The sequence below is a fragment of the Saccostrea cucullata genome, unplaced genomic scaffold (genome assembly GCF_032062105.1).
Source record: "Saccostrea cucullata isolate Sc308-1 unplaced genomic scaffold, CSIRO_AGI_Scuc_v1 ctg1665, whole genome shotgun sequence".
Classification (NCBI taxonomy): domain Eukaryota; kingdom Metazoa; phylum Mollusca; class Bivalvia; order Ostreida; family Ostreidae; genus Saccostrea; species Saccostrea cuccullata.
In genome coordinates this window covers 57,274-71,466 of record NW_026923101.1, presented here as the reverse complement: position 1 = coordinate 71,466, position 14,193 = coordinate 57,274, and the positions used below count along the sequence as shown (strand labels likewise).

At 31.6% G+C, this 14,193-nt stretch overlaps 1 protein-coding gene across 3 annotated transcripts in view; it reads left to right on the top strand.

The window, feature by feature from the left end:
• The window catches only part of LOC134263164 (uncharacterized), a 98,136-nt gene extending 88,632 nt beyond the window's left edge, over positions 1–9,504 (top strand). For 2 of the 3 annotated variants that reach the window (XM_062745473.1, XM_062745472.1), the window contains exons 4-5: positions 8,248–9,006; positions 9,155–9,499. In XM_062745473.1, the coding sequence (XP_062601457.1) occupies positions 8,248–9,006; positions 9,155–9,346 (951 nt within the window). In that variant the 3' untranslated portion in view covers positions 9,347–9,499. Of the gene's footprint in view, positions 1–8,247; positions 9,007–9,154 lie in introns of all 3 variants that reach the window. The other variant, XM_062745474.1, reaches the window with a different exon arrangement.
• The last annotated feature ends 4,689 nt before the right edge of the window (positions 9,505–14,193 follow it).

The window sequence follows — 14,193 nt, the reverse complement described above, 5'->3', positions numbered from 1 at the left end:
TATAGAGTAATGGGAATTTTAGAACTTCAATCTTTATTCAAAATTTCCAGTGAGAATAATATTTTATTATACAACTATAAAGGCAAAGAAAATACGAATATTATGCAAAAGAAATTTATGATCACTCAAACTGTCTCTTTTTTATACTTTACTACTCTATTCTTCACAAGGATAAAAAAGTCTTTAATCTGAGTAGAAAATGAGAACCTTACATAAAATTCAGCAAGAATTATCTCTTTCTTATCCATAGAAAATATATTTATCTGTGTAAGCTGACATAGTTGAAAACTAAAAAAAAAATCTTTGTTTCGCCGCATTTCGCCGATAGCCGGCGTCACAAGATCGCCGCAATGCATCTCAAAACACCTGTCCGACGAAGCCTCGTTCAAAAGGCACCGACATTCACACTCTATTTAAACCCGAACATAGGTAGATTCGCCATTATTCTGAAAACGTACCACAAGAAGAATGCCTTCCACTGTGGTTGTACAGTTGGCAGAAAAGTTAGAGAATTCCGAGAGGTTGTTCCAGTCATGCTAAACGAGCTAAACTTGCAGACGATATCGGATCAAAGCATGGCGCATGCGTCCGGTCGGCGTTCCTTTCGATACACTGCGGCAGAAGCTGGCCGTGATTGAAGGGCTGCGCAATGTCTACTTCGAGTTCGCCACCATTAAAGGTACAGAACACAGATTTGAAGTTAATATTTCTTTATAATATCACGAATTATTTATTTTAATAGCATTCACACAAAAATTAATTAAAAATCTTATTTCATCAAAAAGTAAAAAAAAATTTTTTTTGGCGGGTTTGATTGATACATCCTTGCAATTTCACAAATTTTTACTTCATTCTTAATCCTTAGGAAATGTGGCAATCTTGTTGTGTATTAATGAGAAATTAAAAAACTTTAATCCAGAAAAATAATTTTATTCAATGTAGAAATGTAAGAAAGCAAAACACCTTCACAAGTATCGTCATTCCGAGCTTAATGTTGTGTACAGAGTTTAACAAATCGATCACACTCGTGTTAAGACCGGTATACACGATGAGATTTGTAGTATAATACAAGTATTATAATATTTTTGTATCATAATACTTTCCTGTACTCACACTTATACATGTCTTAATTATAAGATTGTAAATAAACTACTATTCCAACGTGCTTTTCCAACCGTCTGTCAAAGTAATAAAAATGGAGGATGAGGCTCTGATAGCAGTGTCTTTCATCGAACTTATGCACTGCTTGATATATTCCAGAAGTCCTCTTCCTCTTCCCATTAAGCCAAGAGTTTTTCGATGTCTTTACTTGTAACGTCGACCATTATTATTTATCATGTGCTTTTTAGTAATGATAAAAATAGGATGACCCCTAGTGTCATTAGATTTCATTGTTCAAAATTGATAGGTAAGTTAAGACTTGTATTAGGAAAAAGAGCATTTCTCTATTCTTAATACAGTTTTATAAGATTCGAAAAACCTTATGATACATTGTATTAAGAGTGTATACACAGTAAGATTTTGTATTATAAAACAAATCTTATATTACAATTCTTACCGTGTATACCGGCCTTTATGTACACAGCTTTTGTAAATAGGACACGAGCTCTGTTACTGTTGATGTTTACGATTCACCGGATGCATTCAATCATCAAAGTCTTCTCACCACAACTGCACGGACTAACAATTTATTGTGTGTTTGTTTTTCTTTGGAACATGTCTTCTCTGAATTTTTTGGATTATAGTTTCAATATTTTTCATTTATACACAACAAGATTGCCACTTTTCCTGAGTATTAAGAGTAAAATTAAAATTTGTGAAAGTGCAAGGATGTGTCAATCAAACCCGCCAAAAAATTTGAAGTTTTAATAACTTTTAAATGAAATAAGATTTTTGATTAATTTTTGTGTGAAATACTATTCAAATATATAAGTCGTAATATTTTATAGAAAATATTAACTTCAAATCTGTGTCCAAGTATCTTTAACAGTAGTTGTATATTTGGAAAGGTAATGTTGTGTTAAAAAGAGATTGAGATACAAACATGCGCTCATGGTTAAACGGAGGAAAAAATGCTTTTTCTTAACACTCATTCATTCTGTTGTAACCAAGGGTTGTGACACGTTGAATATCATAATTCACCACGTGATATCTTTTGTGAATACTTAATTCCGTCACGTGACTTATAGGTAGCATGTTTTGTGATTACTAGGACAGTGTACTCGAACACGTTAAATAGTTAGCCATCGATTTAAAATATTCTGTACTTACATGAATGGGCTCATACGTTTTAAACCTTTGTAATTAAATAATGTACATGTACCTGTGCCATACAGAAGAAATAGCAAGATGGACAATAGAGATTTTTAATTTTTTTTTATACATGCCATTGTTATTCATCCAGTCTAATTTTAGATCCATTCTTACGATGTTTGCTCCACCTTAAATTCATACAAAATGTTTAGTCAAGGGCTGGAAAGTGTAAATTCTCTATATTTGGAAAACTGTAAAGAGAAAAAATACGAAATTAATTATTTGTATTACAGTCTAAAATTACATTTAACTTATGTGTCAAATTAACATACTACCGTAGTAAATATATAAAAGTGAAATAAGATTTAAAAGCAACAGAAGCGATCAAAAAAACAACAACCCAAAACACAGTGTTAAGTGCAGTCATCCTTTAAGAAAAGATTGCGGACTTTGCATTATAAAATTTTACATGTATGTATGAATTCCAAGTGCAAAAACTTTAAATTGATATTTACTTTAGTTAAAAAGATTTTTTTTATTGTGAAAACATTTTGTATTAATTTATTTATTCTTTTATTTACTCCATAAAAATGTGAAGAATATTGCTTGACGGACAAAAAAATTAGAGACGTTTAAAAATTACTTTAAAAACTATTTTATATTTTAACTGTCTCAGGACAAGGTTTTCAGTCCGTTATCTCTAAGTGGAAAAAGATCGCACGTTTTTTTTGTAATTAGAGGTAAGAAAGATAAGTCCTGTAATTATGACAAGCTCTTTTACTATTTCTTCGTGAAATAAATTTTCTTTCAATAAGAGAGATATCTCTCTAGCATATAGAGGTATCTATTTGACTAATAGAGATATCTTCATACATTAATTAGAGATATGTCTTTATAAACAAAAGAGATATATCTATTTGTAAAAGAGATATCTCTTTTACTTAGAGAGATATCTTTATAGGCTAGAAATATATCTCTTAAAGCTAGAGAGATATCTCTTAAAATAAGAGATATCTCTTTAGATGTTCAAAAAGAGATATCTTTCAGAGCTAAAAAGATATCTTTTTAATGAAAGAAATATCCTTTCCCGTAATATCCTTAAAATAAAATAATTAGTTCTCCCCCTAAAACACAATCGAAACAGGAAGTAAAGTCTCTGGAACAATTTCGCTGTTATAAGAAAAGCACACTGAGCATGCAATACCAAGAATAATATATGTACTATGTAGATAAAAGTGCTATAAATCCCTTGTTTGAATTTAACAACAAATAATAAAAGTTTAACATTTATGAAACCGAAAGAAAGCATTAAATCTCAAATACAATGGAATGCATTTTCTGTGCTTATGAAATTATCAATTATTACTTAATTTAAATCTTGTAAACACTGAATTACTTGTCATGTTTAGAAAAGCTATAATGTAAAATATCATGAAAATATCAACATTTAAAGATACTTAAATGTACTTCCGTATATTAAAAGCTTACTTCCGGTAAAGCAAGAAGTCATTTCAAATGGAGTTGAAATAAAATAATGAAGAGAGATATCTCTTTGCAATAAAAAGATTTCTTTTTTTGGCTTGAGAGATATCTCTTTTAGACATTTTTGAGAGATATCTCTTTCACTTTGAGATATATCTCTTAAGATGAACTAAGAGAGATATCTCTTTTACTTTAAGATTTATCTCTTTAACTAAGAAAGATATCTCCAAAAGTAAACGAGATGTCTCTCTAGGTAATCACTACTTAGGTGTTGACTTTATTTTTACTGAAAAAAGAGAAACAGAATGTATATGGCTTATTGTAAACTAAAAAGTCTGGACTGAGTGATATTGGTGTCCCCTTAGCTAAAGATAAAACTGCAGGCCCTACAACAAGAATCACATGATTAGGATTCGAAATATACTAGTACGCTGCTAAATAATTGTCATACAAGTTTTACAGGCAAAAGTCTCTATGTTAATAAATATGGTAAAGGAGATATTGCAGAAAAAAGGTTACTATTTTGAAAATTACAATCCGTAGTTGGATTCTTCAATTTCTGAAGTAAGGCAATTAGATTTAGCATGTGAATATGAGAATTAGTGATGCAACGAGTGTTGCATCCAAACCTTAGACCTTATCACTTCATTTGAATTTCAACAGGCATAAAAAGTGATGGAAATGTGGTTGAAGTTTTTACAAAATTTCAATGGTATACATTTATCACATTTTAATACACATTGATAACATTGCAATGGTAAGTGTTATTGTCAAACTTATGAATCAAGAAGGATAATGGATTTATTAAGATTATGTGTTAAAATCATGATTTACAATGTCATTTTTAAAGGTAATCATATATACCAGATGTTTTCAATAGAGGGCGCAATATCTCATACACAGTAGAGGCATTTCAGGGACCTGGCACCAAGGACAAAAGAGACACCATATAGCTTACAAAGGAATTTGTGAGAATGATCTAGGGCTTAAAGTAAAAAGATTACTGGAGGCATCTTTGTCCACAAATTCAAAATTGAACTATAATTTCAAATGTTTCATTACTTCTTTAATTAGAAAAGAATAAATGTGGCCACCATTTTCATGATTTTTTAAAAGTCGCAGTACAGTGTTACATTCTTGTCATGTTTATGCTCTTCATATTCATCAGATTGGGTCATGCAATGTATGTTGCTGCAGGTCATACTGCTTATGTTGCAGCCATCAGTTTTCAGTGTAAGTTAAAAAAAATCTTCAGAAAAGGTCACAAGTCAGGTTCATTTATTCACTCAAAACTCTCTAAATAAATGATACTTAGAATAATGTAAAATATTACAGTATATAAATTCAGGACAGGGGTACAGGTAACAAAGTATTTTTCAAAAAGAAAAAAAAGTACATTCAAGTATAAAATGTAATTTGATGACAACATATTTAGTTTTTTACTATTTCAACCACAAAAATTGTGCTAGCCTAGTTGTATCCACATTAGGTACATATAATTACATATGAATCTAACCATTCTTATGCTTCATTTACATTAATTCATTCTTTTTTTGTTCTTTTTATTATGCATGGTTTGTAGTATACTTTGCTTTTACATCCAGAAATCATGGTCAATTTGTTTTATACTTGCTGAATTTGATTGATGATTGATTGATTTGTTGTTGATGCTGAAGTGGGTCTGCCAATGTTGTGTTGATTTTTGCGGCGACCCACGAATAATGACACGACAACATTCACCACATACAAATAAATAATCATTAACTTTTGGTGGTGTTGATTTTTTTCTATGTAAATAAAATTATTTCAAATTTGATTTAAACATAACCATATATTTTACAATTCTATAAATATGAATTAAGATTTATCAAACTTAAATATTACTCAATATAAAGATTTAAAAAAAAATTTAAAAACTTAAGCATTTATTAATAAAATAAAAACGTTATATCTGGAGCTGTTGCTGTTTAGTTTCATGACGTTCGACAAATGTTTTTTTTTTTTAAAAATGTCCGTTCCCTCTATGTAACCTCATTTACTTATCTTGATGAGATTCAATAGAGTTAAATTATTTTTGATACGGTAACCTGTCTTGTTGATATGAATTTGCATTTTACAGCTTCTTTGAGTGCACACAATATATAAAATTGGATCTATATAAATAAGGTTCTTCTAGTATGGCATTGGATAAAAAAAACTCTCTTTTTGACGCCACTTTAATTGTTTGGACACTCAAAATAAAATTAAGATGAAATTTCATAGAATTTAGAGAATAAGGTAACAATAATATTATACCATATGCTTGAAATTATATATTTTAATGCTCGTATCTTAAGAGTTTTTTTTTTCTCAGATATACGCCTGTAGAAAAAAAAAACGTCATGTTTGATGTTTCGGTACTAGGACAATATTGTTTACATTTAAAACATTTGAAAAATATTATTAAATATAAGTAAAATTTTATGAGGTGACGTGAACTTAATGTTTGATGTACCTCAAATAGGTTTAAATTTTATGACACTAGTCCACGAACTTTATATATTGATAAACACTCGCATTATCTATAAATCTAACTAGTATCAGATATCGATTGGTGCTTTAGTAAATATTATATTTTCATCCCGAGTTTTTAAATATAACTAGATTGCCTTTTCTGTCTATGTGTGATTAACTTGTAAGAAACAAAAAATAACTCATTACATCATTTCTTTATATAACTAAAGGAATTGATCATGAAAATGAAAGAAGTAACACTTAATGTTCAGTACATGAAATAAATAATAGATTATTCGTACATTTACAATCAGGAAAATAATGCTATAAATAATCAATATATATAGGATCACCTGTACTTTCCTTTTATTAAGAATTTTTGTAAACAGTTCCATTTTCAAGAACTGTACGTCTGCATTCTCTGTATGCAGTAAAAATGTACTTTCACTTTCTGTTTAGTTTCTTAAAGAAATTGCGAAATTATTGCAACGATAACTGTACTGTGGACAAGAGAAGGAAGAGGTAGGAATTATATAGCAAATATAACAATATATACTTAAAATTGGAAACTTATCGCTTAGATCAATTATTTTCATATGTACTCCAATTTAACAAGTTTAAATCATCTCTATTCTACATTCTTAAAGTCATATATGGCGTATTAGTATTTTGCATAAGTTCAGACTAGCTAAAAAAAATTTAAAATCTTACTTTTTATTTTATTAATTCATATAAAGATAGTGCTTTTCCTGTTAATTACACAATTTAAATCAATCGTTTTAAGATATAGGAAATTTAAAACTATGGCTGATTCATTCGAATTTGAGTGTAAATAATGAACTATATGGAGTAAACGAACAGTATTCAAGCTCATAAGTCTATAAAATAATATTAATACAAAATAGGAACAGAGCAAACACGGACATACAAAACATCAGAGGTGGGATCAGGTGCCTGCCAACCGGTCACACCCGCCGTGTGCTCCTTGTCATGGTCGGGAAATAATGGGAAAATCCATCGTCAGTTTAGTGTGTAAATAACGGACGAAGATTAGTAGGAAAAACATCAGTCAGCATTTTACTCGATAATAAATTGAAAATAACAAATATCACGGTCATTAAAACTCAATTTCGTATTCTTAGTTTTGGCTAAGATACGCCATGTAAAGTTTTAAATTCAATAATACTATCACTTTGGCATTTGATTTCAATGTTTACAATTGATAAATTTATTCATGAATCGATATAATATAATAATATTATTAAATTCAATTTTAATTCTCGATATCAAAAAGGAGAAAAACAAAATAGTATAAGTGTAGATTCAAATTTGTTCAAATCATCCCCACGGGTTGGGGCACAAAGGACAATAATGTTTTTATATATGAATATCTAGAAAACACTTCATCTCAAGAACAGCTAGGTAATAATTAACTTTTTTAAATATAATATGCAAGCATCCCCAGGTATTGAAGATTCAAGTTTATTCAAATCATGACCCTTGGGGGTATATGGTGGGGCCAAAAAATTTTACTTTGAAAGATATACATTATTTGAAAAAAAAACTTCTCAGGAGCAGCAGAGCTATGGTTGATCTAACTGTATTTGTATGGAAACATCCTCAGGTAGTGTAGATTTTGAATCATAACGGGGGCCGGGGGAGGCCTGGATTTGTTCAAATTATAGCCCCCTGACTTCCTTTTAAAGGTAGGTTGGGACCTCTTTTGGAAATAACTTTTCAATAGTGAACTTAGTTCTGTTTTAGTCTACAGTACTCAGGTGAGCAATGTGGCCCACGAGCCTCTTGTTATATATTTAATGCAAGGGTTTTGCCTAGAACGTCCAAATGCAGTTCAATCTCGATAGGATAATTAGTTCTAGTATAACATGCTCAAAGAGTACCTGTATTTTATTTTGATTAAAAGAGTAAAAGATAGAATGAATTAAACATGCTTGATAAATTGAATATTTTATCTTAAAATATAAAGCATGTAACACGTTCATGAGCGTTTTTTGTCAGATCAAAATGGAAAACACATGCAACAACTGTAGAATTCAAAGAGAGGGAATGCAGAAGTGTGGACGATGCCACTTGACGTACTACTGCAGTAAAGAGTGCCAGAAATGGGACTGGAAAACGAACCACAAAACAATGTGTGATGACCTGAAGAATGCCAGAGATACGGAGATAAACGATGGAAAGGGTAATTCCTCTTCTGGTGGACTTCTTAAACAGTCATTGACCGATTCGACTGATCTTGCTTCGAGCGCATTGTGTATGTTTTGTGGAACTAGTTCAGGACAACTCAAGAAATGCGGACGTTGTCTGACTGTCAGCTATTGCTCGAAATCATGTCAAACGCAAGACTGGCCCGACCATAAAACCGTTTGCAAAAGTAAGGACATTGTTGACGTTATACAGACCGATGGGTACAAGGAACAGTTGAAGAAATCAAAATCAGACAGAATTCTTTCGCAAGCGACCCAGGGCCGTAATAGTTTTACTGCTTTTGATAATGGACACCAAGTGATGTTTGGACCCTCAACAATGTTCCGAACGGATTCCGCAGATCTTTCTTTGCGAAAGTCAACAACAAAATACCTTAGAAGACAGGCAAAGCTATACGTTGAACGAAAGTTTCCCATGCAATACATTATTGACGATATTGAAGAAATACCTCATGAATTTCCTTTGAGTTTTGGTAATACAAGGGTGTCCTTCGTGGGATTTATTTCCAGATACCACCACTATAGAGGGCGCCACTGTGTGTATGTACAGGTAAGTAAGGTAACTGTATTAAAAACATGCAGAAGAAAAATGAAGAAGAAAATAAATCATTTAAAATATATAAATTTAAAACCAAATCAGGATGGCAAATAAATTTAATGTCAAACTTAAATTAATCATTTATATTTTGATATTGTAGGATGGCAGTAATGCTGAGATATATATCGGATTTTACCTTGATTACGATAATCCCTATCCGTATTTTACCTGGGGAGATGTTCGTCCTGGCAAATTCATCTGTCTTCACGATCCAAAAATTCATTTTTTCCTTGATGGATCTGTCGGAATCCGTGTCAATGAAAGCAGAGAGGCCTTCTTTTTCGATGTCTGAATTCCTTGACTCTTTGATTACACATTATATTAAGTACATACGTGTATATACGTTTTTCCTGTTTGGTTGTGATGGTTTTTTAAAACATGTTTGTAAAAGTTATAATTATTAATGTTTTTGATTCTCTTGTCCATATCTAGATGCTGTTATTTTACTTTAACTATATTGGTTATGTAAAACATCCGGGAGGATAACTTAAAAATGAATATTTGATTCATTTTATTGCAATGTATTGGTATTGGTTCCATATTAATTCACCTTAGATCATATGAATTATCTATATAGATTCTTTTCGACAATAAATGTAAAAAAAAAAATATACTACGTATTCAAGTATGCTACTAACAGAAATCATTAACATATTATTTAATAAAAATCGTGGTGTGATTTGATTTATACGGATGTTAAGATTCTTTTTTACAGATGTTTTATTTGATTACAATTTTAAATAAACCATATGATAGAAACTTTTTATTTTCACATTTCTATCTTTGACATAATATGGATATATATATTCAAAAGTCATATACAAGTACGTAGGTGTACATTTTAAATCCCTCAAGGCGCAAATTGTTTAATTTTTTTCTCAAAACCACTACACAAGATACAAGATAAACTATTCAGAATTACAGAGTCATAATACTTTTCTATTTTTTATTGGAAAAAGCTTTCATAAAGATACAAACATTTGATAAAACCAAAAATTTATCTTTAAGGATGTAACCCTAGCCCTGCAATACCAACATTTAAGATTACGATGAAAAACATGCTAATTTCGTCGCATCTTTCTACTTTCAAGCACTTTTCACAGAAACATTTTTTTCTTGTGCATTTTGTGCATTTTGTATTTGTGCATTTTGTTTTTGTGCATTTTGTATTTGTGCATTTTGTGCATTTTGTATTTGTGCATTTTGTGCATTTTGTATTAATGCATTTTGTGCATTTTGTGAATGAAATCTCTCCGCTACTCTTTCTTTCCTCCACCTTTGGATCATTAGAATTCCAAACGCAAGATGGAAGAAGATTGCTGAAGAAATCATACCAATCAAGGGCCAAAAGTAATCCGAGTTTTCTCCTGCTCCTCCTATTACAACTCTTAACTGTGATACATTGGCAGCCAATAGCGAGGCGTCTAATAGTTGTCGAACGAATTTCTGGCTTTCTGAAAAAGGACTTCTAGTTAAAACCTAAAAAATAAGAAAAAAAACCCCTCTTAATGTATTTGATCTTGTCAATGGTGAAACATATTAATATTTACAGTATAAACGACAGAATTTTCTTTTAAGAATTGTATATAGATATCGCTTTTTTCCATAAGTGATATGGTTATGTTGAAATAATTTTCCAATTTATAAGCTATTTCTTTTGTTATCTAGAATCTAAACTTACCACGTCTTTGTTACCCGTGGCTATGTTACCCGTGGCTATGTTACCCGTGTCTGGCTGGCCACAAAAGAAGGAAGAGACAGATGAAGCATATAAAATGAGGCAATGGCGGATTTATTAAACTTTGTCTAATATATATTCATGTCAACTTATAATTATAACAATGATAAGCAAGATATACTCAGGCCATAAATTAAGCCTTAAAATACTCCAAACCATGCCAACTTTTATATAAATAACATAAGAACACAAAATGGTATTTTCCCTTAATACATGAGCTTGGTTTCATTTATCAACTGACTAATTTGAGGCAATGGCGGATTTATTAAACTTGGGGATTCACCGCTTCCGGTCAAGAAGTCGAAAAATATAAACAGAGTTATCTCGCTTTCCACCCAAAAAATAAAAATCCACCCCCTCCTAATTCGTACCTCTCAACATCAGGTGGTGGGTTGCTAGATGATTTATCTTTATTTTTCATGTCGGAAGACGAGCCCTCGTGGTGTTTGTCAGATGACTTTTCAACTGGCTCCTGGAAAAAGACATTTATCTTAAACATCTCTTATCATGAGATGAAAGGATAACGAACAAACAGTGTTCATCGGATAATGGAATGAGATGATACAATATATTTTACACAATATTCAATAATTAGGACAAAATGTAACATGACTGGCGTGGAAAAAACGTAATAGTAGTGTTTGGAAAAAAGAGATGTCGAATCTTTCATATTAAATTTTTGAAGAAGAGACATTTTTTCAAATGATATACAGTGTGTGTATGTATGTATCTATGAAATTTTTAAAGTCCTCTATTTTTGTAAATGTAGACAGGAAAACGTTTTCATCACGATAAAATTTGCAAATCTCTTACAAATGATTGCTCCACACTGAAAGACTTTGGAACACGGCGTTACATGTATGGCTTTTGAAAGTACACGATCTAATGAAATATGCACTTCTCATAATGACAAATGCACACCACATAATTACTTAAGTAATCACACAACAAATGACAAAAGAACATCACATAACGATACAATTACACCACGTAATGACAAAAACACATCACATAATGATAACAAGAGGCCCAAGTGCCTTATAGGTTACCTGAGTATCATGTAACAACTTTCCAAAAAATGAATCCTATTCGTGTTTTAAACCAGAGGCCATAACATTCACAATTTTGAAAGAAGCATCATTGCTTATCATAATTATACACTACGCATGTTTACTTTGGTACTTAATACCCAGAGGTAGATCACGGTAACAAAAAGGAAATACATTTCTACTTTAAAGTTTACTAGAGAACTACTGACCCTGGGGCAAAATTCAAAATTTCAAAATTTTGGAAATTTAATAAATTTTATTTCATCACTTTGTTGATTAATACTAAAGTGCAGATTTCAAAGCATTTTCAGACCATGCATTTCAATATACATGTGTTAACATTTAAGCCCTGCCCTAACACAAGAAACCCTGACCCAGGGGCCCTGAAATTCACAAATCTCAAAGAGGCATCCTTCCTCCTCATACATTGTTTATTGGTTTAATACCCTGGTACAAAAAAGAATGAACAGAGAAGAATAATTTAAAAGCATTTGTGTATTTTCACAATATACAATTATAATTAATAGAGACCCACTCTAACTCAGGGGCCATGAAATTCAAAATTTTGGAAGAGGCAAACTTATTCAACATAACTATGCATTTGGTTAGTTTATTTAATGCCCGTGAACAGAGAAGAAGAATTCAAAGAATTAATGCATTATCACTAGATATAATCAATAGAGCCCCGCCCTAATCCAGGGGCCAAGAAATACACAATTTCGGAATAGGCAGCCATATTCAACATAACTATGCACTTTGTTAGTGCATTTAATGTCCATGAACAGAGAGGAAGAATTTCAAAGAATTTTTGCATTTTCACTACAGAATCTATTTATGATATAGCCCTGCCCTAGCACTAGAATCCCTGAACCTGGGGCCACGAAATTCAGAATTTTGGAAGAGGTAGTCATTTTCAAATTAACTATGCACTTGGTTAGTTTATTTAATGCCCAGGAATAGAAAAGAAGACTTTCAAAGACATTTTAACCATTATAATTTACTTAGCCCCGCCCTAGCACTAAAACCTCTGGCCATGGGGCCATGAATTTCACAATTTTTGACGAGGACTCATTGCTGATTACAATCATACCAACAGTTAGACTGCTTGATGTCCAAAGTAAAGAAGAAAAAGATTTTTAAAGATCGCTTTAATCTTAATAGTGTTGGCCTACACTCCAGGCCCCAGGCCATGAAATTCACAAGTTTTGTTCCCCTTTGATCATAAATGCTATATGCCAAAAATTGGTGGAAATTTGCTCAGTGGTTTCAAAGAAGAAGCTGAAAATGTTCAAATGTTAACGCACGACGAACGAAAACGGATAGCAAAAGGTCACCTTAGTTTACTCAGGTGACCTAAAAACACATCACAAAATGATACAATCAATTCACCTAAAGATAAAAGAACATCACATCATTACCTATGTACATCACATAATTTAAAACAAGATGTGTTTGTGAAACACTATGCGCCCGGCGGCAACAAAATTCGAAAAAAGCTATTTTTAGCATATAGGTCACAGTCAAGGTCACAAGGTCATTGACCTTGGTGTCATTTGAAAGAGCTTAATTGATGGAGTAAGCATATCAAATATGAAGTCTCTATCTTTCATTGTTCAAAAGATATGGCGAAGGTTAAAGTTTGCAGATAAACAGCTATTTTTAGCATATAGGTCACAGTCAAGATCACAAGACCATTGAACTTGATGTCATTCAAAAGATCTTAATTAGTGGTGTATGCATTCCAAATATGAAGTCTCTATCATTAATGGTTCAAACGTTATGGCAAAAGTTAAGGTTTGCAGACAAAACAAACGGACAAACAGACAGACAGGACTACAACAATATACACCCCGGATCTATCAATCCGGGCGCATAAAAATGCCTTACTAATATTCCAATTCGCTTTTTCTGCAAAACAAAATGGAGATTTGACAATTTTCTCTATATATAATATGATTAACTTTAATCTTTAACTTTAAAGAAATACAGAGGAAATAATTTTGTGGATTCAGGGATACTTTTATGACTTTTTTTTTTATTACTTAACTGCTAATTTATAAACCTGAGGATCGGACTACCTTGATAACTTGTTCAAAGAATATTGAAATAAAATTTTAGTGACCACTTAAGGTTGAAAATGCATTTGTATTTTAAGTATCATGCATCAATAATCTGGCAAAAAACAAGAGGCCCAGGGGCCACAGTGCTCACCTGAGCACATCAGCTAGGAAAAAACACATATCAGTTCAGAACTGAAAGTTAACTTAAGTTAGGGGGGCTTGAATTTTTAACCCCCAAGGGGATCATAATTTGAACGGACTAGAATGTACATTACCTGAGGAGGATTCCATA